Genomic DNA, 24,046 nt, shown 5'->3' with positions numbered 1-24,046 from the left:
TGAAGATGATGAAGTTATGTGATATTTTCTTTGTATTGTAAGCCTTTTCATATGATTTACTCTGATATTTGATGAAGTTGACATCTTTGATGAAGTTGAGAAGCAGTCAACTTCAATCATAAATCATATGAAAAAATCATTTATGCAAGATGTTGAGGTTGGTGAAAAGACAACATCTTTTTGGAGCTTTGAGTGAATGGCAAACTTCGGCACCAATGAAGATCGTCAAAGCTAATACAAATGTTTTTGGTTTGTATAACAAGAAGTAGAGATCTTATTTAGTATATTAGATGAGTCCATGATCATGTATGTTAAAGCCTTATTAAAATGATAGGCAGAAACATTAGTTTCTGTATGTAATAAGTAAATATACACTCATTCATAGTTTACTACGATCTTTTTGCTCAGTTCATTGATTAAACAGTATTGATGCTTATAGCGACTTGTAGAATTTTGTTAATGGTTGCAAAATTGATCATCCTTCTTCATTTATACCGTCATTTTAGCTATGATGAGTAAAAGTATTTGATGATGAATTCAAGAAGATGGAAAAATTATCAACATTAATTCAATCTTTTCATGATTTTCTTACAATAATTTCACTTATTGATTAACTATGAATAATACCAATTTTAGAGAGTATTTTCCTGAAGTAAACCCAGTAATGTAATGAGTTGCTATAGTAAGTTTAAATTTTTTTTTAAAAAAGGATAAATTAATAAAATGTTGAAAAAAATCAAAAAAAATGTTGAAAGAGATTCTGATTTTTTTTTTATTATTCAGAACTTTTTACGTAAATTTAAATTTTTTTTTTCCAATTTTACATTAATTTTTAGTGTACTTTTTTGGTAAATTACCTATTACGGTAAATCATTGGGTTACCTAAGTTTATTCTAGGCAAATAATCCCTAAGGTTGAATTATTCATGATTAATCAATAGGTGAGATTATTATAGGAAAATCATAATAAATTGGATTATTATAGGTAATTTTTCCAATAAGATGACGAAATGAGATAAAAATTAATATCATTTCAAAGTAAATGATTTGTCCAATTTACTTTATACAATTGTTTTATTTGGTTGATTTTGTATTTTTCATTTTAAATTCATCCATAAATTGGTACTTCACAATTTTAGTAAGTTAAGGGTTGATACAGTAATCTTTTTTTTCTCATAACGAGCAACCATATGAAACAATGGAATGTGTCTTTGCCATATCACATTTTGGTGATGCACTCCAAATGGATAAATTTCGATTACCATATCTCATTTCTATTCTTTTACTTTTGTACAAATTCTTGTGAGAGTCTTTTTGAGAGAACGATTCTAATTGGGCCGGTCTAAAAAGAAAAATATAAAGTAAGTTTTTCAGTAGGCATTAAGAATATTATAAGTAGACATTTAGAATATTGTAAATACTTAAGTACTTACTCGTTGGGCATTCAGTATTTGTAAGTAGACATTAAGGATATGGTAAATAGGTTAGTAGGCTAAATTTCTTAAGTAGGCTAAATTTTTTAAGTAGGCTAAATTTTTTAAGTAGGCATTAAGAATATTATAAATAGGCATTTTAAGAACTTTTTCGATGAATATTAAGTATATTGTAAGTAGGCATTAAGGATAATATAAGTAGGCATTAAGGATACAACAGGTAGACATTAAGGTTTAATGAGCTGAACCTGAGAGACGTCTCTCAAACAGACGGTCTCTCAAGAGACTGACCGTTACTTTTTGACATTATTCACTTCCATTCTTATTACTATATTACAATGATAAAAGTATTATAATTTCTATGTTTTAGAGATCTTACCTTCAATTCAAAAGTAGAGGCAACTAGTCGCATATGGCCTCGATGTATAGAATAATCAAAACACTTCATTACCGTTGATTGACGTACGCAGTACACTATAATAATATGGACAAAAACTATACTAGACTTTTAGCCCAATAGATACTTGCTTGATTCATCAAACAAAAGTTGTAATTTTAGGTTGTGAGAACCTATTTTAAATTAATCCCCAATTCATTCAATATTTCCACAAGAATACTCCATTTTCAGTCGTGTCAAGGTCTAAAAGGGGATAACTAAACAAAAGTTGAGTTTACATAGAATCTCAATTTTGGCCAAGAGTTTGTGATACATTACAACCAATTGACGAATATTTGAGTGATAATACCAAGTAGTCGACGTTTTTCTTCCTATTGGGCGCAAAAGTCCTATTACATTATCGATTTTATACTTGTGTTTCTTACATTCCGCAAAATTTGAACATGAATTCCATACAATTTACGCTCTTGTTGTGTTTCAGCCGACTTAAATAAAGCAAAGATTTCCAGTTAAAGAACGTCTTTAACAACATAGTGCCTAGTAATGGGACGGGAGATAATAAAGAGAGATCAAGGACACAGAAATCCGGGAATCAGTCCTTCTTTTTAAATGATAGTAATCCGACTGGCCTTGGAAAAAGAAAATGAGAGCGAATATCGAAACTACTACTGAATCAAGTGTCCAAGTATGCACAAGAGGAAGATAAGAACTGTGCAAAGCAGAAACATTGCAATTCTTCAATGGATTAATGCCCTCCAAAAATGCTTCTGTATTCTCGATTTTCATCATATCGACTTCATGAATGCTGACAACTCAAAGATCACATCTTCCTTGTCTGCCTCTGACAGAAATCATGCTTGATTATATTTGTTCTGAGTAACATTGACTTTACATCTCGATTGAAATCAGCACCTGTTTGTAGCACACGTTGGAAAGTAGCATTTCTCTGGTCTGCGTGACGTGCATACAAGATTTTATTGTGGGAATCAATTCTAGCCTACAAAGAAACAGCACCAGCAAAGATAATTAGGAATCATAGATTTGCATCTAGACAGCAACAAATTATTATTTACTAAAACCACAAATTTAATCGCTCAAAAGACTCTTGGAATTGCCCGACAGTTAAACAAGGGGCAAATAAGAAAGAATTATCCCTCGCCCTCTCTCCCCTACATCAGAAGTCTAGATGATTGGGGCGAGCAACATATTGGTCATTATGGCCCCTCATTAGTTTCCTTTTAACCTCCCACAGAAGCTTCACTTGAAAGTTCAGTCTAGATGATGCGGAAGCCAAAGCAAGAAAAAACTGATCAAATACCTGTATTTGATTGTTTGTAATCAAAGCCTCAAGCTCTTTCTGTAAGCCAGCCACACTTGTTTTAAAAGCATTAGCCATCATGTTCAGATCAACCGACACAAAAGGAAGTGTATATTGAATGAGTGCCTTGTGGCGGATATCATTGTATAAAGTTTCAACATGGTCATGTAGATGTATATCCAGCATTAGATTGGCTTTAAGATTTCCCAGATAGTCAAGGCAAGAAGCATAATGGCTGCAACAAGTCAAGCATCGAAGGACATAAACTCATTGAATAACGTTAAAGAGATAAGTGAAGAAAGAAGTTTAAACAAGCAAAAAGAACTAACGTTATGATAATAGCAAATCAAAGCTTCAAACCAAAAATTTAAGCCACTATTCAATAAATAGCTGATCTGAAATTCCACAAAGCAATACATATGATACAGAACCACAAATGCCATGCCACCCCCCTCATCCAGAATAGAAAGGTAAACACTCAACATCAAAGCTTTGAACACACTGAAACAAGCCTTTATATAGTTACAGGATTGCAAATGAATAACAATCATCTAAAGTTTAAAAGCACCGGAGGATCAGAAAACTATATCAATTCAAACAAGCACTATTACAGAGATAGTTTAGAAAAAGAGCATCAATAATCAATATAACCAATCCAGCATAATAAGATCAAATAAACCCAAATGTTAACAGGCACCCAGTTCAAGGGTACACTTATCCACATTACTCCTGTGTCCCCAAGAGTTGACCCCATGAGAAAAGAGAGTTGTGCTTTTAGAAACATGCAGGTGAATGGGGCAAAGGGAAGTGGGAAGAAAGAAACAGCACAGAAACTGTTGGGTCAACCTTCTAAAAAAAGAATGAATAGGCAAACTCAAAGGGACAACTAAAATAGTAAATGGAGCAACCCCATGGAGAGGGTGGGAGTACGTACGATCGATGAAATAAGAATCCAAATTCCAATTATAATCATAGAAAAGAAAAGTTTTGTAACCAAACGCTAAGGAACTCAGTTGAACAACCGATCAAAACAGAGAAAACCCAGGTCACTCGGAAAGTGAACAGCACCATGGAGGCATGGACACAAAATGATGCACCAATTCTACAACCATAAATGAAATGATAAACGAAATTCAATTTCACTATTTTATGAAAGACCAAAAACACCCATAAAGAGAAAGGAGGCAAGAGGCAGGAGGCAGGAGGCAGGAGGCAAGCGGCAAGTAATAATGAAAAAAGCATCCATGAGAAACAAGGAACATGAGGTTTGATTATTACCTTGAATAGAAATCATTGATAAGCTCTCTAATTTCTGGTACAAGTTCCAAGAAATTTCTGAAATTAAGGTTGTCTATAACTTTATTCTGCAAAATTTGAGACTTACATTGTAATAAACAAATACAGAAGAATAGAAACATGATTCGTAATGAAGAGTGTACAAGACATGCCTTGAGCTCAGTCCGATCAAAAGTAGCAAGCGCACATAGTCCACCATAGGTTGCAACATCTTGGGGAGCAATCACTTCAGAATAATTGTTACCCAGCTCAGGACCAACTTCTAAGAACTGTAGAAACTCAAAATTAAAGTTCAAAAACATATCCAATTAGACACAAGGGTAGCTGTGAAATGCAAAAAGAAGATAATTATAATAAGATCAACATAAGCTTAATGAGACAAGACGAACGAAACAGAAGAACAAAAAAAAGTTGAAAGTAGAGAGTGTACACAATCATACAGCATAGATATTAAACTGCCCAACTCAACATCTTAAAGAGCTATGCAGCAAATTACAGTAAAATACCCTAAGAGCATATAGTAAGTGATATCCAAAACTTTTGGTATTTTCAAATTTTTAATAGTTTATTTGACAAGTTTGAAAAACACCATGGTGTTTTCACTCTCTGTCTCTCCTATTAGTTAGCTAGTTTTGTCATAAGTATTTTTTATTTTTATCTTCCTTTTTTATCCTTTTTTTTATTAAAATTACCATAGATATCGTGATTGCTAACAATGGTCCAAATTATAGTTAGCATTAGAAGTGGTTCTATCCACTCTGAGTTTCTCCTTAATCATCCCAGTCCCCAGAAGACTAGTGGAATGCTAGAGTTTAAACAAATGACATTACAATAGCTTTCTCATACACTAAAGGATCCTGAAGGAGAAAGCAGCAACAGTAAACAGACCTTTCGAGCAGCAAGTTTATACTTTTTAGACTCTAAGTAAGCCAATCCAGCAGCAGATCGAAGTTTTGCAATGATGATAGGATCTAGGGCCTCCGTTTGCTCTGCTTTGCTTATATAGCTTGTAACATGCGAAAATTGACCCATCTCAATACTAACAAGAATAGCACTTAGACACATAGTGACAATATGCTTTGCTGTAGTGCAATAATCACGAGTACGGACATAACTCTTGAAGGCATCTGCAAGCTGCCCGTGAGCATAATAGAAATCTCCAAAATCATTGTATCCCATCCTGATGCTTTCTTTTATCAAATTTGTCTGCGCACATGAAAGACCACAGAATAAGCATCTGTCTAAGAAATGGAATTTACAAAAGAACCTGAAAACTCAGCATCAAATGCACTCAGAAACATATTACTTTGAAGTTGCAGTCATATAATGTAATGATGCATTCATAACATATTACGTTGCTCAACTAAAGTTCAATGCATCAACAGCATCACCAATCTGATAATGCTACAAGCCAATTTTATCAAACAAAACAAATCAATTCAATTCTCATATCACTGCCTATTAGATGGCTTTACTTCCTAAGTTACATGCAAAGCTATTAACATATGTCTGGGCTACAAACATTGAAAAAAGTAATACATAAGAAGATTATGTTAAATATTCAAGGCACTAATAAACATGTAAATACTAGAGCTCCTATAGTTCAAAAAAGCTGAGAAGATGAAAAGCTCACCAATTAGGCATCAAAACATAAAGACTGAAAACAACATTATGTGATGACTAGGGTCTAAGAGTCCAAGGCCATTATCGACATTTCCTATTAATGAGCCTTTGCATTTTGTCAATTAGAATAGTTGTTATTTTAGTTGTATTTTGGGGCTTAGGCTATATATAGTGCTATCCTTGTAATAATTGATTAGCTTTTTGAATATTAATAAGTAATTGGTCTTTTGGGAGTTAGTGGACACACTCAAAGTGTCCATACTATCTAGTTTCGGTAACGGGTCCGACTGATCTGTTACAAATGGTATCAGAGCGGTACGATTTTGGTGACCGCAAACTCGCTGGCAACGGCAAAATATGGGAGACAGACTACTTGAAGTTGTTGAAACAATATAACCAGTTGACTATAGCATTACGCAAACAAATATGGGAAAACTTTGAAGATATGAAAGAATTGGTCAAGTTGTTTCAAGACTGCAAAGAACCTGTTCACTGCATTGAAGAAAACACCATCTGTGAGAATTCAGGGTTGAATGAAGAGATGGAAGGCAAAACAGATCTGAAATTTAATGAAGAGATTAAGGATATATGTGAGGAACAAATAACAATTATTAAAGAGAATTTGAAAGGCAAAGAGGAGTACCTAAATATGGTGGAGGAGGAAACGATGATTTTGGGCAAAATGAGTAAGAAACTGCTACAACAAAATAAAGAAGTAGGCTACAAGAAAAACATAAGGGATTGAAAAAAAAAAAAAAGATAATAAAGAAGAAAGCAGGAACATGAAAAAACAATGCAAGAAAAAGAAAGACAGTAAGAAGGAATGTGAGAAAAAATAAAACAGAGAAAATAGAGAAGAAAGTGGTGAGAAAGGGATGGAAATACACATCTAGAACAAAACGCAAGAAGTGAAAGTAGATTTTTGATGTTCAAAATTGTAGTTCTAGAGGAGAAACCGACTGGAAGCAAGAGGCAGCCGAGAAAAATGGCTTGCTCGTCGGTTAGGGAAGAAAGAAAACAGAGGAGCAAGCCCAGATCTTGGGCGAAATCGAAACTCTAAGTTGGTGGCGGTCTTTGCAGAGAAAGGCAGAAAAATACAGAAGGGAGACAGAAAATGGACAGTGGCTGCCGGAAAATTACAGTGGCTCATCGTTTAACTAGCCGGCGATGTGGACCTAGGGTGGTACGCCGGCAAGAGAATGGAAGAAGGGAAGGAAGTTACCGCCGAGAATAAAGAAGGGCTGACCAGCGAGAGGAAGAAGTGGGAAAGGAAGGCCGGCGACGTGACGAAGGTCAGAGAAATTGGGTGGCTCACTGGGAATTGGCGACGGTTGACCAACTGCGGGGAGAAGACGCGAGTCTGATTTCTTAGATGTCTCTGAAACTGAAGGCAGCAGGAAAAGAGAATTCAGCTAGGGTTTACTTTTGAACCCATTGATGACATCACTAGAGATGTGATGAACCTTGAAAAATGGATCTGGGGACTGGGATACTAAGACATTTCTTATTTTTATTTGGAAAATAACCCAAGACATCTTAAGCCCGAGACTTTTAAAGACTTACAACCCATTCAAAAATATTTTCAATCCACTCACTCCTTTAACCTATCTCTTCAAAACCGTCAATCTTAAAATGGTGAATGGCTCACATTCAAGGACCACCTATTGGACACGCAAAGCTAATTTTTATCCACCTTGTGGGCAAGGTGGAACTATAGGCAGTCAGTAATGTGATGACTCGGGTCAAAATGTCAAAGGGCATTATCGACATTTCACATTTAATTAGTCTTTGTATTTTGTTAGATAGATTAGTTGTTATTTTTATAAGTTGTTTTTTGGGGCTTAGGCTATATATAGAGTCACCCTTGTAATAGTTCATTAGCTTTGGAAATAATAAGAATAAGGAAGTATCTTTTAAGAGTCATTGAGCAGACTCAAATTGTCCATACTATCCAGTTTCGGTAATGGGTCTGGCTGATCTATTACACAAAACTGCAAAATACTAGTCTCTTTCCCAACACTACCAATCCTTTTCCCTTTCTCTAAAACATAATTAACTTTTAAAAAACTATATGATATTATAATGGAATTCTTTGTTGGCCTATGAAAGAACTTAACACAGTATATAAAAACATTTACAACGGAACAAACAATAGAAGAAATTTCAGGTCCAACTAAGTTTTAAGTCAACCAATAGTCCTAACAATTGCCTTCAATCGTTTCTAAGTAGCTAATCATCTCTCATTTTCATCTATACTTATGAGTTCTTAAATGAATAAATTTGGCAACTAAAAGAACTAGAATAAGGCGTAATCAACAATAGTCAATGCAAACAAGAGAAATGGAAAAACCATAGTTAAATACAAAAACTAGGAACTCCAACTGAGCCTTTTAGAATCAGAATTATTCATACAAAGTAAATAAATTAAGTGCACTTAGCCAAGTGCCCATAGTTGCATAAAGAGCAAAGTGCCAAAATTTTGTTATTTGACCTACGTACTACTCAAATTACAATTTTCATGCCTCTTTACCCAATCATTCCAAAACATTTTCATATAAACTATAATGAGCACTGATAAAATACTTCTAGCTAAACTTAATACATACCAACAACAAAAAGCATATTCCACCAAAAACATATCACCATACCCAACTTAGATATTGCTCTAACTGTAATTACGAGTTTGTTCATCCTATCCTATCATTCAAAAGAATTTCCCTATAAGAACTAATAATCAATGAGAACACTTTAATAAATACAAGACATTACAAGATAATGTCACCACATCCATCAGATATACCACTCTAATTATGATAATCCAGTCTCATCCTAGCATTCTAAGACAGTTCTAAAAGATGAGCAATGAATAAAGTCCTAGAAAGCAAGAAGTTCACTCATAACCATCATCGCAAAGCATATTCCATAATAGACATACAAGTACCAAATTATGGACAAACAAAATAACACGAACATGACCCAACTCAAGCCCAAAGTGAAAGTTACACAAAAATTACATTAAGTTGACACACAGATTGAGCATACACAAAACCCAAAACCACCTAACCCAACCATAGCAAAATCCTTACATGAAAACCTAATTAACACCACTAATAATCACCACAATGCCCATTTCAGCAGAAACAAACTACCACACCCAAACCGAAACACTGCCTAAAGCAATTTTAGTAGAAAGCAACAGTACTTCAATTAGACTTCACATTCATGAATTCACCAATAACTATATCCTTTAAATACATGTCCAAATCAATTATACTCCAACTTCATATAGATTTAAGACAACATTTCATACCCAATGCCATTAAGGCATTGGTGGCTGCCACCTAGAGGAATTTGGGAATCCAATGTATGGAAACTTAACTTGTTAGTATAACAAAAAGTTACTTTCTCATTGAAACTTAGTAGCCAAAACCCTCTACAATTTCTTGTAACTAAATATAACTATTGATTTAACTATTATTTTAATATGGTCCATTACAATTCCCGTTAGATTGATGGGTGACTTAAGCTCGCAATAATTAGGACTTAATTAATCACACTAACTAATTAGGCTTAGTGGTATTGTTAGAGAAGGCCCCAAGTGTTCACTTGGGATTGGTAGAGGGTGAATAATCAGTACACACGATTATGCAATGATTGGGTGATGAAAACTTGGAGAGCAAGGCCACAATCATCATAGGAAAGGAGTAGGAAGATCAAGGCATCATGTGGGGACCTTGGCAATACGTGGAAGAAGCGAGAGATGATCCAGAAGTATAATGTGGTGCATTGCTCGAACAAGCAGTGCACAGGTGACAGTTCCCTCAATCTTCTGGCCTAGTTGTGCGCCTCTTTGTAATCCTTTGTATCTTGCCCTTATTCCTCCTATAAATATTCCTACATGCCCAAGGTCATAGTGTGTGCCAAAAGTCTCATCTAATAGCCTCTTTTCTTGTTTGTTTATTCTCCCTAAAATGATGAATTAGCCTCGCGTCGCAAACATGTCTCCATTGTAATTCCTATCATGTTTGTAGCTTTTGTCCCCATTGAATACAACTCTAACCACAATGGTGTATGTAGCCTAAATTTGGTGAGCCACGTTGAAATCATTGTGTTTTGTGTTTTATGTTTTATGTTTTGTGTTTTATGCTTTGTTTAGTTTGTCATTCATCATATCCTCACAGTTTTTGGTTTAGATAATTGCCATCACCTTCAAACACTCATGTTCCTCAACCACCCTTATTGTTTTTGTGTGCTTCCTTTAAATTCCAAATCAAACAACTTGAGCATAAATCTTTGGCGCAATCTAAACAACCTAAATCTATTAGTTTAACACTAACTTAATAAATAACGACATTAAGCAACTTCATCAATTTCAAAAAAAAATAAAATAAAATAAAAAAAGAACAGAATAACTATAATCTTGATACCCTATAAGCATTAAGTTCGTTCTCAAGTTTCTCTTTCCTCTGCTCAGCCCTTCTTTCAACAGCCTCAATCCACGAAGTATCCATCCCATAATTAGGTCCCAATCTACCATCAATTTTTTGTGCCGCTTCTTTAAACAACTGAGAATCAACCCCTTTTTTTATTTCATCATATGCCATTCTTAGGGCTTCAAGTTGCATCGTAGGGTTATCATCACTGTTACTGGCGATGAATAATAGTCGCATGATCTTAGTTCTACCAGAGTAACAAGATGCGTATGCTTCTACGTCTAGTTGTTCGCCACTTATGATTGGTCTGTGACGCTGTTTTTCATCACCGTCACCGACTCCGTTGGAGTAGATCTCGTCCATCATGTGACCTGAACTACTTTCTTCGTCGTTCTCCATTGATGATGAATCAATTAATGTTGAGGAGATTTGTAAACACCCGAATGAATTTTTGATTAAGAAATTGGGGATTCTGAGAGAGGGTTTTCACGGAGTTTCGAGTTTCTATATTCTTCGCTTAGTTATGATTTGCTGAAGATGGGGAATTCAAGTATTGGACCCTAGTCTTTACCGGATACGAGGATACGAAGATACGAAGATACGAAGATACGACGTCGTTTTATAAAATAAAATTTAATTCATCATATAGAATGTGAGCAACTCTTTGACACTATTCATGTGAATTGTCATTTTGCCAACGCATTATCCTGTCAGCTGCCACATCACTGCCCTTTTTTCCACCTCATATTTCATGTAGCTACTGGTGCCAATTAGATAGCTTGTGTTCATAACAATTCAGGAGCATTTAATGCAGCATCAAAAAGCAACAGACATAATTTGATCCTAAATCCAATTCATTTAATGCATGCAATGTTCCACTTTACTGTTTGCCTACTTTTTCAGCCTTTTTCTTGCTTTCCTCCTCTTTCCCATGCCGTTTTCATTTCTTCAATCTAGACATCTCTTTCTCAATCTTCAATCCTCTCACCTCTTTCTCATCTCTTTCTCAATCTTCAATCTCTATCAAATTCCCATGCCATTTCTCCACTTCTTTTTCTCAATCCTCTTTCTCAATCTTTTATGTGTTAACTTTGATTTTCATATGCAAAAATTTACAAGGGAGGTGCTTTATTTTCACATGAAACTTAAGGGTACTTGGATTTATTTGCTAATTGTTTAATGTTTTATGATGCAGAATGAATCAACAAATTACTTGCCACTCTCATCGTCAGCTTCATTTGTTGCCTTCTGCACTCCAAGTCAAAGGTACAATTTTTTTGGATTCTTGCGTTTTTTGGGTGTTGAATTCAATGGATATGTAACTGCATCAGTTGCTTTTGCCTCTCTAATTGCTTGTTTTCTTGCATTATCTTGCATTTATTGAATATAGCATTGTGTTAATTGTTGCATTTCTGAGTTTTAGACGCATCCATTGTAACCGCCTCGAATTATGAAGGCAAACACTAACTGGAATTTAGTATTAGTCAAGCGGAAACTTACTTTTGCCAACACAATTAAGGGGTTACTTAAAGGTCAAACCAATATCCAAGTATAATACTTGAAACAAACCAAAGCAATATAACGGAAGTCTTAACTGTCCAAAATATAGGAAAATTACAACCAAATCGAAATAAGTCCAAAGTTCAAATTACATCCTTAAATTAGTCTAAATCTAAACTAATAGTTTCTCAAATACATTAAAGAGATCTAAACAAAAGGGGATTCATACTCCAACTCGGGTTCATCTTCCGCTCGCATATCCATTCTCCGTCGAGGTGCCATAGGGGTTTACTCTAAAAACAAAACCATTGGAAAAACATACAAAGCATAGTATCAGCAAAAAAGCTGAGTATAAACACACTGGTGTCCGTCAAACAAGTTATTAAAATCTTTTTTTTATTTGAGTAAATTCATTTTGAAATATGCTTTTTTATTTGATAAATCATACCATGATTCAAATCCAATTCAATGGCTATATAGTCATTTCAAATTCTCATTTTTCATCATAAATCACAAGATCTCAATGGATCCAAATCAATTTCAAACTCATATCATAAGTTTACATGGGTACTCTGTGAGTCATCCTGTGACTCGTTTGGTAGTCGGTTTACCGTCTGCGACATGTCCGGAAAGTGTAACACAATGGTATTGTGAACAATACGCGCTCAACATTGGTGAGCCGTTTAATCATGCACACAACATTTGTTGTGGCATATGTACCCGCCATTTAGGCTAAAACATTTTTTTGTACATAGTATATATCTTGTAATTTTAATAGCATTTGAAAGTCAAAAATATTAACTTTTACCGTATGATAAACATATTTTATTTGCACATAGCAAAACATACTCTATTTGCAACTTAGCAAAATCAAATCATAATATTTCCCACATAGGTAAAACATGCTTAGCATAATCATATCATTAAACATAACCTTTGTATTATATTGGGGCATTACTAGCATGTATGGAAATGCATCGTAACAAAAAGTAATTAAAGTTCAATATGATTTTTGTAAGGAAACCACTAAAATGTTTCGTTTCAATCCTTCTTAAAGTAAATATAACTTAAGAGGGTTTTGAAATTCATTCAAAACAACTAGAATATGATTCATAAGTCTATAAAATCATTACGACAGAAGATTTCATAAAACACTATTTTCTTAAATACGAGATAGTTTTGCCTGTAATAAAATCGATAATTGATTTACAAAGTACATATTAATTCTCCAACAAGGCCCAAATTAATCAAGTCATTATAATACCTTATTTAAAATGAATTTAAGGTTGCCCCATCAGATTATAATTGGTTATGTGAATTTATAACGATCTTACAATTATTTTCGACAATTTGGGTATTTACCGTTATTTAAATGATGTCTTAAATCCGTAAAATTTATAAACCATCTAATTTAAGCTTAATTTATACTATGAGGCACTAGGTTATTAATATAATTATAAATTTTTTTATATAGGTCTATTTTTTACCCAAATTTAATTAACAATATTACACTTTTTAATAAATAAACATTTTCCATTAATTTGATAAATTAGTAAATAATTAATAATTTATTTTATAAAATTATACCAATGTTCCAGAAGTCATATAACATGTTTATTAGGCCATTTGAACTTATAAAAATCATGTATGATGTTTTATTATTTTGTATAGACATTTTATCGATAAATAGAATAAAATAGGTTTAAAATTATTTGAGTCCGAATAAAATATTATAAAAATTATATGATATTTCAGAAGCTATTTTAAGGGGTATAAAATTTTAAATAAACATTAAAAATCATGTGGGGTATTTTTAATAATTAATATCATTATTTTACCGATAAACCGAATAAAATTTGTTTAAGTCCATATATGGTCACGAAAATCTATATAAATTTTTGAACATGTATCTACTGTTTATATAAGTGTCTCATAAAATTTTCATGTCCAAAAGAAGTCATTTAGTATTTATTTTATATTTTACCGTTTTCCAACTTAGCGATTATTAATAACAGAGTAAAAAATTATTAAGATCCTTAAATGTCAACAAAACCTTCCCAAACTTTTACCAATTTTACCTACTGTCCATATGAGTATGTGATAAAAATTTCAAGTCCATATGTCTTTGTTTGGTAATTATTTTATATTTTACCATTTTACAATTTACCGTTGAACAATTTAACGATTATTCAAAAAAAAAATTCCAAAATAAATATATTCTGGCCAAATCTTGTTGGAGACATTATAATATGTTTTTATTAATTATTTTTGATGATGAAGAGTTCATCTAATACCATGTTTTATAATAAGAGTATTTAACACCTTAAAATCCATCAAAATATCAATTTAACGAATAATCTCAACAAAAAGTATCCAAGAAATTTTATTTTTTTTCTTAATATATAGCTACTAGAAATTTCTTCTAAAATGAATTTCAAATATTTTCAAATTCATATAATCATATCCATCACAATAACTTTCACAAAGTAGTGTTAAACATGCCTTTAGACATACAATAATTTATAAAATCAACATGCATGATGCCCACAATAATAATATATGTAATAAATTATTCCATACTCAAATTTATCATTTTGACATCATTTTTCAAGATTTAAGAACTTCTCTTTGGGAATTTATTTCTTTTTCTCTTTTTATAAACAAGTTTATACACAAACTTTCCCAACTTGTTCTTAAATCCTTTAAAAATCACCCCATGTGACATACCTCGACTCCAAGCCTATATAATTATTCTGTAAGCTCCTACGCGGTCTTAGAAGTGGTTCTAACTTCGGTTCCTTGCCCTTCAAGTCTCAACTCCAATTCTTCAACTAAACATATTGCATTCATCCAAAAATCAATAATAATTTTGGATTTCTAACATGCACTTAACTTTTCCTAGTTAGAGTTCTTAGACTAATACTTGTGATGATTTTAACATATTTGGAGTATACTTATTATGTTGAGCAACATACTTAGTTAAGTCTCATAATTTTACTTGAATCCTTTAAGTAATAAAATTTATATGTTTGTGGAAATACATCTTCTTACTTTCTATTATGGCCTATTATTAAAGATTTATAAGTGATGATTTTCTTAGTTTAGAGATAAAATACTCATTTTATAATGATCTTAGTTTATAGAAAGATTCATGTAAAAAAATGTTTTACATGAACAAGTTTTAACAAAAACTAATGGAACAAAGAAATGAACATAACTTACTCTATACTTGGTAGATTTCTTCAAGTTTGGTGTCTATGGAAAGCTCTTAAGATGAAGATTATTTTTATGGGAGATTTGATTTTATAAACATAAATTTTCAGAAGTTTTAGATGGGTTTTGAAGGAGATTTGATGAGAAAAGAAGGTGTTTTAGTTATTGAAAGTTTGAAGGATTCTAGTGTTTGTTCATGGATGAACTTGGGAGCAATGTGTTGGGGTTTATGGATGAATAATTATTCAGAAAATAGAGTGTTTTTGCTTCAAATATTTGCCTCTTGCATGCTTGTAATGATGCACAAGCGTTGGGTAGAACAAAAGGGTTCTTGGGTAGAGTTTTTAACTTATGTATGTAAATATATAAAGGGCTATAATGGGGAGTAGGACAGCTTTAGCATGGCTGGTTAGGGTTGTTTTTTTGGTGATTTTTGTCCATCATTTGATCTATTATAGTGTAGGAAAGGTTTATCTAAGATAGTTTAAGGTTTGGGTAAAAATTGTTGTACATGTAACAAGTTATGTAACTTGTACTTCATGTTTAAAAATCACTTGTATATGTGTGAAATATTTAATTTACTCCCATCATGATATAATATGTTTGGGTAATAATTAAATTTTTTTTTTCGAACTGTTATGGGTAGTTGCTCAACTTTAAGTTTTACCTCTAAAGTTTACATTACTTGTTACGATTCATAATCACGTTACGAATTAACAAGTTTCTAATCATTGTAGAGATTTTTCAAATTACTACCATCACTAATTAAATTATAATTAGTAACGAACAAATATATAAGGAAAATTAGGCGTTAAAAACGACTAATGAAATCTCCTAATAATACAACTGTTTCATTCAATTTTCGTACCAATTTTGATGATTTTTTGTAGTTGTTGAATTTGGCATTTTTGTTGTTTATTGTTTAGATTTAGGGCTTGTGATCTTAATTTGGGTGTTTGTTGCTTTAGTTTATAGTTCAATGTTTTAATTGCTTGATTTATAACTTCCTTTATAGATTACAGATATTGGAATTTTTCGCTCTCACCATTCACAAATTTGACAGCTTCACCGCATGAGATATTTATAGTAAAGTCACAGAGTTTTGTAATTTTCTAGAAGAACACAAGTAAATTTCTTCACCCCTCATAATTTGGAAGTTTTCAGCTTCTTAAAATATGATATCTTCACTCATCGCACAGAGAAAAAATATATACAATTAAGAAAAAAAATCTTTCATCAATCTCATAGTTTCCCTTTAAGCAGTTTTCTCATTCATCCATTGTAGAAATTTTTCTTTAATTTCATTTGTTATACATTTACTGGGGTTTCTGATCCACTCATCCAAGTAAAGGTGATCATGTAAATTGCTTTTCTTTTGTATGTCATATAGGATTTATGTTATTTAAGTGTATGTTTGTATTTTTATATTGTTGTTCTTCACCTTTTTTGTGCAAATTTTGTGAATATTTAACAAACTTTTTGTGATATTTCGAGATTTGTTGGGTTTGTCCATATTTATGTAAAAATGAACTCTTTTTGCACCAATTATTGTTAAGAACTGAAATTGCTAAAATGGGTTTGTTCTTATTACCATTTGATTGAATGATGTTTCAAGATTTGAATATATTTCTAAATTTTGGCTTTTTTAGGTCATTTCAGAATCTGAATCTCAGTTGAATTTAACAAATTTCTTAATTGTAAATTGCTTAAAATTATTAACAATTTGAGTTTGTTCAACGCTGGATTGTGGTAATTGAATCTGACGTTCACTCATTTGTGGAGAAAATGGTGAATTTAGGATTGTTTTCAAGTAAGAATACAATCAAATCAAGGAGTGCTTCAGAATACCGAATTTGCCTGATCAAAAATTATTTACTAAATTTTTAACTCAATAATTAAAAGTGGGTGTTAAGGTAGAAAAATCAGGAGAAAAATAATATGTGAGTATCAAAGAAAAGTTTGTGCAATGCTATTAAATTTGTGATGAAATTTGTGATGAATGAAGATAGTGAAATTGGAAATTTAGTGAGAAAAAATCATGAAAATTTGAGATAGAAGATAGGTCAACCTAGGGTAATGGATACTTGTTTTGATAATTTTATTAAGGATTTATAAGCTCTTATTATTGAAGAATGATATCTATTTAATTTAAATAATTTTTTAGATTTATTTATACATAAATATCATCTATTTTAAGGTGATCCTAAGCTCAACTACTTATTGATTATAGATTTAGTTTATTGGCTATATTTTTGAGCATTTCAAAATTTATTTGTGATGTTATAACTAGATTACTTCAACTTATATACCCATATTTAGTGGCTACTTAATGATAAAATCAAAATATTTCTTTGAATGAATTGAAGTGTTCAAGTATCCCATTCATGTCCGATGTTAAGGGTTCGACACGAATACTTGAGCTAAAGTGGAGTATAATAATTAACCCAATGTTCCGAAGCTTTTTAACTGATCCCATTTGTATCGACGTATCTAACTCAATAATTATCCAGAGTTTGAGGGAACTAATTATTACTCGACCTGAAACGACACCCAACACTCGACCCATAATTGACTCGAGCCAAGTCGTAACAGACCTAATACACCCTCCTCTGTGGTTATGTGGCCAGTGTTCTTGGTGATATGGTATTTGCTCATGATTTTTTTTACTCTTCTTTTGTAATTTGTGAGTATAGTTAATTTTTTTTTTGAATTTTAGGTTAATTTTTGAGCAATGATGAGAAGAAGTACAAATCACTGAAACGAGCAACAGAGAGGCAGATAGCTCAGAGTGCCGATGTCACATGTTGCACTAAAGCCCCGCTTTGCACATTTTAAATTTCATCAGGCAAGAATAAGTTTTGGGATAATTTGACGATTTTGTTCATTGAAAATCATTATGTTTGTTAACCCACTTTTCTTGATATCACGGGGATATGTTGTACCAAAATGGAGGATTAAGTATAGAAGATGTGGTTAATTTTTTTTTTCTTAAAATTTTGTGTCGTTGATTTTTCTTTTAAGATGTCATGTATAGGATCTATATAATGAATTTGAGTTCATTAAAAAGCATTATTTGATACATGGTGTTGCTCAAAGAAGTAGAAAGGTTGATTATTCTTTGGATAGCACAAGGATTGTTAAAGCAAGTGCCAATAATCTTAGTGATGACGTTCACTTTAAACATATAGTCGAACATGCTTTGTCTTGTACTTTAGAGAGGGTCGATAAAGATGTGTCGAATATGGGTGGTTTAAGGTTTGGAATGGTTGATGAGAGTTGCTTGATCAAAGCAACAAGAAGAGAGGCTGACTGTGAGTGGCTCGAACAACCGCTCGGTCGAGCAAAGAGTGGCTCGACCGGTCGAGCGGGGTGGCTCGGTCGAGCAACTTGTCGAGCAAGATGTGCAGATCAGGTCAGTAGCTTCTCTGGAAGCTCGCTCGACCGAGCGAGGTAGTGGCTCGGGTCGAGCGGAAGATCAGAAGACTACATTGGATTCTGTTTTGGTCAGAATTCCTGTGTAGACATTGAATAAGAGCATTACTTCTTGGTTTAATGTAATGTTTATTGTGATGTTTATTACTATGGTTAATTGTCATAGTTAATTAGGATGTTAATTGTGAGTTTATGGTGATTTATGAGGGAATACTAAGAGTGATGAATACTTTGCCTATAAATAGGATTCATTACCCATAGTAACATTCACCACAAACACACATATTGTTGAGAGGGCTATTGCATTGTTAGAAACTTGAGAGTGTTCTTACTTTGCTTTAGTATTTGTGATCTTGAGAGATTGTTCTCAAGATAAGGGAGGTTTATTATACTTGTAATTGTTGAATTCATTATAATAAACTACATTTGAGGGGGAGGTATTCAAGATACCTCATAAACACTTGTGTTCATTCTTGCATTATATTTTCATTTGTTTTTCTTTGTTATACCTCTTTGAGGCTTGCGCTTTCAATTGGTATTAGAGCGGGAGTGCTTCTTGGGCTATTTGGAGTGTGAAAGTGAGGTTAAAAGAACAAGAAAGACACAATGACTGATGGGAAAAGTTTCTCTATTCAATTGTTTGATGGAAGAATCAATTTTTCCATATGGAAGAGTTCGGTGGAAGATTTTTTGGTGCAGCAAGGCATCGATGATGCGCTATTGAAGGAGAAACCAAATAATGTAGAAGCAGCAAGATGGACACAAATGAGAAAGAAGGCGGTAAGCACAATCCGGCTTGCCATTGCACCCGAAATCAAGTATCACTACTTGAAAGAGACCGATCCCGGTGAGTTGTTGGAAAAATTACAAGCGGTGTATGCTTCCAAATCCCTTACTAATAAACTTTGCTTGAGGTGGGAGTTGTATCAACTCATGAAGGATGAAGATACAACAATGCAAGACCACATTAACACATTTAACAAGTTGGTGTGCCAATTGTTAAATGCCGATGAAAAGTTGTCCGATGAAGAACAAGCGTTACTACTTTTGGCTTCACTTCCCAAGGATTATAGAAACATAGTCCAAACATTACTCATAGGTAGGGATTCTATCACTCTTAATCAAGCATTGGCGGCGTTGAGAGAGAATGATAGGTTCATGGTGAGAAGAGAGGGGGAAGAAAAGAAGAATGTTGGGGAAGGCTTGTTTAGTGAGGGTTCTAATAGGGGAAGAACCAAAGAAAAGGGATATCAAGGAAGGGGTAAGTCTCAAGGGAGGGGTGACCTTAGTAACAAAGAGTGTTACTATTGTAAGAAAAAGGGGCACATACAAATGATGTGTAAGGAATTTAAGTAAGACCTTAAGAGAATGAGAAACTTAAGGGAAAATGGAAGAATTGAGAGTGAGAATAGCGGGAATGCCGCTCTAGGCTTTGTTGAAGATGATGATGACTATGAGGCTCTACTAGTTGATGGGGGAGTGGTTCATAGTAAGGAATGGGTAATAGACTCCGGTTGCTCATTCCACATTTGTTGTGAAAAAGAAAAATTTACTAAGCTTAGTTATGGTGATTATAGCCTTGTTACTTTACCAAATGATGAAAAGGTGAAAGTAGAAGGTATTGGTGAGGTTATGATTGAGACACATGGAGGTGTCAAAAGAAGACTTGGTGATGTAAGGTATGTACCTAAGTTTGAGAGGAACCTTATTTCATTAGGTAGACTTGAGAGTAAGGGATGCACTTTCAAAGCAAGTGGAGGGGTTTTGAAAGTCATTAGAGGGAGCATGGTGCTCATGAAGGGAGTAAGGAGTAAGAGGAACTTGTATGAGTTACAAGTTAATTGTGGTAGCCTAGGCCACAAAAGTGTTGGTGATGGTGTGTTTGAGTCAAAGAGAGTTACTTTTGAGGAGGATAAGAATATTGGACTTGAGGGGGAGATTGTTAAAGCAAGTGCCAATAATCTTAGTGATGACGTTCACTTTAAACATATAGTCGAACATGCTTTGTCTTGTACTTTAGAGAGGGTCGATAAAGATGTGTCGAATATGGGTGGTTTAAGGTTTGGAACGGTTGATGAGAGTTGCTTGATCAAAGTAACAAGAAGAGAGACTGACTGTGAGTGGCTCGAACAACCGCTCGGTCGAGCAAAGAGTGGCTCGACCGGTCGAGCGGGGTGGCTCGGTCGAGCAACTTGTCGAGCAAGATGTGCAGATCAGGTCAGTAGCTTCTCTGGAAGCTCGCTCGACCGAGCGAGGTAGTGGCTCTGGTCAAGCGGAAGATCAGAAGACTACATTGGATTCTGTTTTGGTCAGAATTCCTGTGTAGACATTGAATAAGAGCATTACTTCTTGGTTTAATGTAATGTTTATTGTGATGTTTATTACTATGGTTAATTGTCATAGTTAATTAGGATGTTAATTGTGAGTTTATGGTGATTTATGAGGGAATACTAAGAGTGATGAATACTTTGCCTATAAATAGGATTCATTACCCATAGTAACATTCACCATAAACACACATATTGTTGAGAGGGCTATTGCATTGTTAGAAACTTGAGAGTGTTCTTACTTTGCTTTAGTATTTATGATCTTGAGAGATTGTTCTCAAGATAAGGGAGGTTTATTATACTTGTAATTGTTGAATTCATTATAATAAACTACATTTGAGGGGGAGGTATTCAAGATACCTCATAAACACTTGTGTTCATTCTTGCATTATATTTTCATTTGTTTTTCTTTGTTATACCTCTTTGAGGCTTGCGCTTTCAAGGATATATTGCGCCATTTAATGGATGATGTTGCTTAAGAAATAAGGAGGAAAAGTTCATAAGATAGGAAGGTAAAAAGCTTATGGGACATATTATACATTACAATTAGTTTGGTAAATAAAGTTATCTAAACTTTGTTGGGTACAAATAAAAGACCATCTTGATATTGTTTGTTTAAGAGAGTTGTCACAAAGTTTTAGTTGAGTAGTAAAAATTGAGTATTTGGATAGTGGTGTCCTAAGTTGACAGGTATGCTTTCAAGCAAGCATAAATTGTATGATGTTTAGGTATACCATTCTTTTCGGTTGGCAAGGAATAGAGATTTTATTGAGCAAGTGTGATGCAAAGTTGAAAATTTTAAGATTTTTAATTAAAACCAATAGCTATTAGCTCTTATAGAGATGAAGAGGAGATAAATGACAAGAAAAGGGAGTATTTAAAGAGTATAAAACACCTTAGATGGTTTCAAGTTCAATTTGTCTATGATGTGGTGGAAAACATGAAGCCATAATGGGAAAGACAAAGCTACATCCAAATCTTAAGAGGCTCATATTAGATAGGTTTATTGTGTAACAATTCCAAGTTCAATTCCAAGCTATAAGGTTCGTTGAGGGAAAAGGCGGACTATATGAGAATCGAACATATGACCTTACCTAGAGAAAAGTGTAATCTGATTCATAATTTTTAATCAGGAGATTTAGAGTTCGAATCTTGACCTCTTATGTTTTTTTCTTTAGATTGTAACTTTAGCCAATTTTTTTGGCTATATTCATGGAAATTAATTTATACAAATTATTATCATCAAGCTCAATACTGTAACTTGAGGGAACCAAGAACTTGCTTATTGTTTAATTTGCTCAATTCTTTTAAATTAGTAATTAGAAATTAATTTTCTCATATTGAGTTGATGTTGTTGTTTGTCGCTGTCTTTGTGCATCTGTTGAGGGTTGTCTGCTGGTAGTGTTACTTGTTGGTTCTTTTTGATTTTTTTTCATGTAACTCGATTTACGCAAACTATTATCATCAAGCTCAACAGTGTAATTTGGGGGATCCAAGAACTTGCTTGTTGTTTTAATTTGCTTAATTCTTTTAAATCATTAATTACAAATTGATTTGCTCATATTGAATTAATATTGTTGTGTGTCGTCGTCCATGTGCATCTATTGGGGGTTGTCTACTAGTAGTGTTGCTTGTTGGTTCTTTTTGGTGGTTTTTTTTGGTTTGGTCTGTTGATGCAGTGGTGTTTAGGGGCGCCGTTGCTGCTAATGGAGGGTAGATGTGCTGACTGAAATCTGGAGTAGATTGGGTAGTGTACAGTTGGTATCTGTTGTTGCTGGTTTGGGTGTTGGAGCTGTCAGCTGTTGTATCTCTGCTGTTATTTTTCTGTGGATTGTGTGTATTCGTATGACTTTTTATCTTGATTGTCAATGAATAATTATGTCTTACGGAATTTTAACTTAAGCTTGGAAATCAGACATGTACCCACATATAATTTCTAGAGTCCAAGCAACATGAACTGGAAATATAAGTAAAAATAATAATTTGAGTTTGATGTTTTTGATTTTCTTGATAATGATGTTGCTTTATTACAAATTAAAGACCAAACACCTACTCTTTATATAGAATTAAAGACCCTTAAAAGCATGAATGAACTAATTTCTTTAGATGGCGTAACTTTTTCCATGAATGGGATTGATTTTGTATGTTCCTTTAACCAGTGTCTGGAACTAGTTTGATCATTTTTGATGTGATTTTCATAATCATGCATCTCAGCTACTATTTTCTGTGGGTTGTGTTTATTCATTTGACCCATTATCTTGATTTTCAATGAATAATTATGTCTAATGGAATTTTAAACTAATACGTTTGAAGATTATTTTTTGCAATCGTTTAATTTATTGTTTATTTTTCATGAAACTCGAATCACGCAAACTATTATCATCAAACTCAATAGTGCAACTTGGGGGACCACGTGCGTAGCACGCGGCCCCACAACTAGTTTAGATAAACGAGTAATTTGCGAATTACAACCTTCAAGTTTACTTTCTTTTGCGAATTACAATCTTAAGGTTTATTGTTTGCGAAACACAGCCACCAAAGTATCAAAGTCTATCTCATTCAGATAAAGTGACCGTTGACCAATACAAATGACATTTGACAAGCCTAAATGACCGTTGACCATTACTAATCACCTTTTACTTTCGTTGACCATTCATAATCATCTCTGACTTTTCTAATCATCAATAGGTACCTTGTGGTTTATTACTTTGACATCATTTTTACCCATCATAACAATATATTTTCAAAAAAGGATGTCGCAATTACCCTTATGGGGTAACTCTTTCGGAAATCTTGTCAAAACAAGTACTAATTCACCAATTATCCGGCATGTAGAACAAAAAAGATATTTAACGTCGTTTCGAACAAATATCGTTAGGATGGGTATAAATGACGTTAAAGCACTAAAATACAAGGCTTCTGTTGGTAATCAGGAAAGTCAATGAAAGTCAAAGGTTATTAGTAATGATTAATGATCATTTAGGTTGTGCAAAGGTCATTTGGATTGATCAATGATCACTTGGCCTGAATGGTGTAATCTTAATATTGTCATAATTATTGAACATGTCAATAGCA

At 33.3% G+C, this 24,046-nt stretch overlaps 1 protein-coding gene across 1 annotated transcript; it reads right to left on the bottom strand.

Annotated features, from left to right (window-relative positions):
* Nucleotides 1–2,087: 2,087 nt before the first annotated feature.
* Nucleotides 2,088–11,072, bottom strand: LOC130809938 (COP9 signalosome complex subunit 1). Its single transcript, XM_057675813.1, has 6 exons — nt 10,494–11,072; nt 5,332–5,649; nt 4,596–4,712; nt 4,426–4,511; nt 3,148–3,382; nt 2,088–2,826 (listed from the first exon to the last, which is right to left on the bottom strand). The coding sequence occupies exons 1-6, from the start codon at nt 10,896–10,898 to the stop codon at nt 2,650–2,652; spliced, it is 1,338 nt and encodes a 445-aa protein (XP_057531796.1). The 5' UTR covers nt 10,899–11,072; the 3' UTR covers nt 2,088–2,649.
* Between the last annotated feature and the right edge of the window lie 12,974 nt (nt 11,073–24,046).

Source organism: Amaranthus tricolor, chromosome 4, assembly GCF_026212465.1.
Source record: "Amaranthus tricolor cultivar Red isolate AtriRed21 chromosome 4, ASM2621246v1, whole genome shotgun sequence".
Classification (NCBI taxonomy): domain Eukaryota; kingdom Viridiplantae; phylum Streptophyta; class Magnoliopsida; order Caryophyllales; family Amaranthaceae; genus Amaranthus; species Amaranthus tricolor.
This window is presented reverse-complemented; position numbering and strand designations above follow the sequence as displayed.

Excerpts from the sequence above, each read along its gene's own strand:
- LOC130809938 (XM_057675813.1), bottom strand. The coding sequence starts at position 10,898 with ATGGAGAACGACGAAGAAAGTAGTTCAGGTCACATGATGGACGAGATC. Across the intron at positions 4,713-5,331 it reads ATAAACTTGCTGCTCGAAAG|TTCTTAGAAGTTGGTCCTGA; the intron begins GTCTGTTTACTG and ends GAGTTTCTACAG. Across the intron at positions 4,512-4,595 it reads TTGATCGGACTGAGCTCAAG|AATAAAGTTATAGACAACCT; the intron begins GCATGTCTTGTA and ends CAAATTTTGCAG.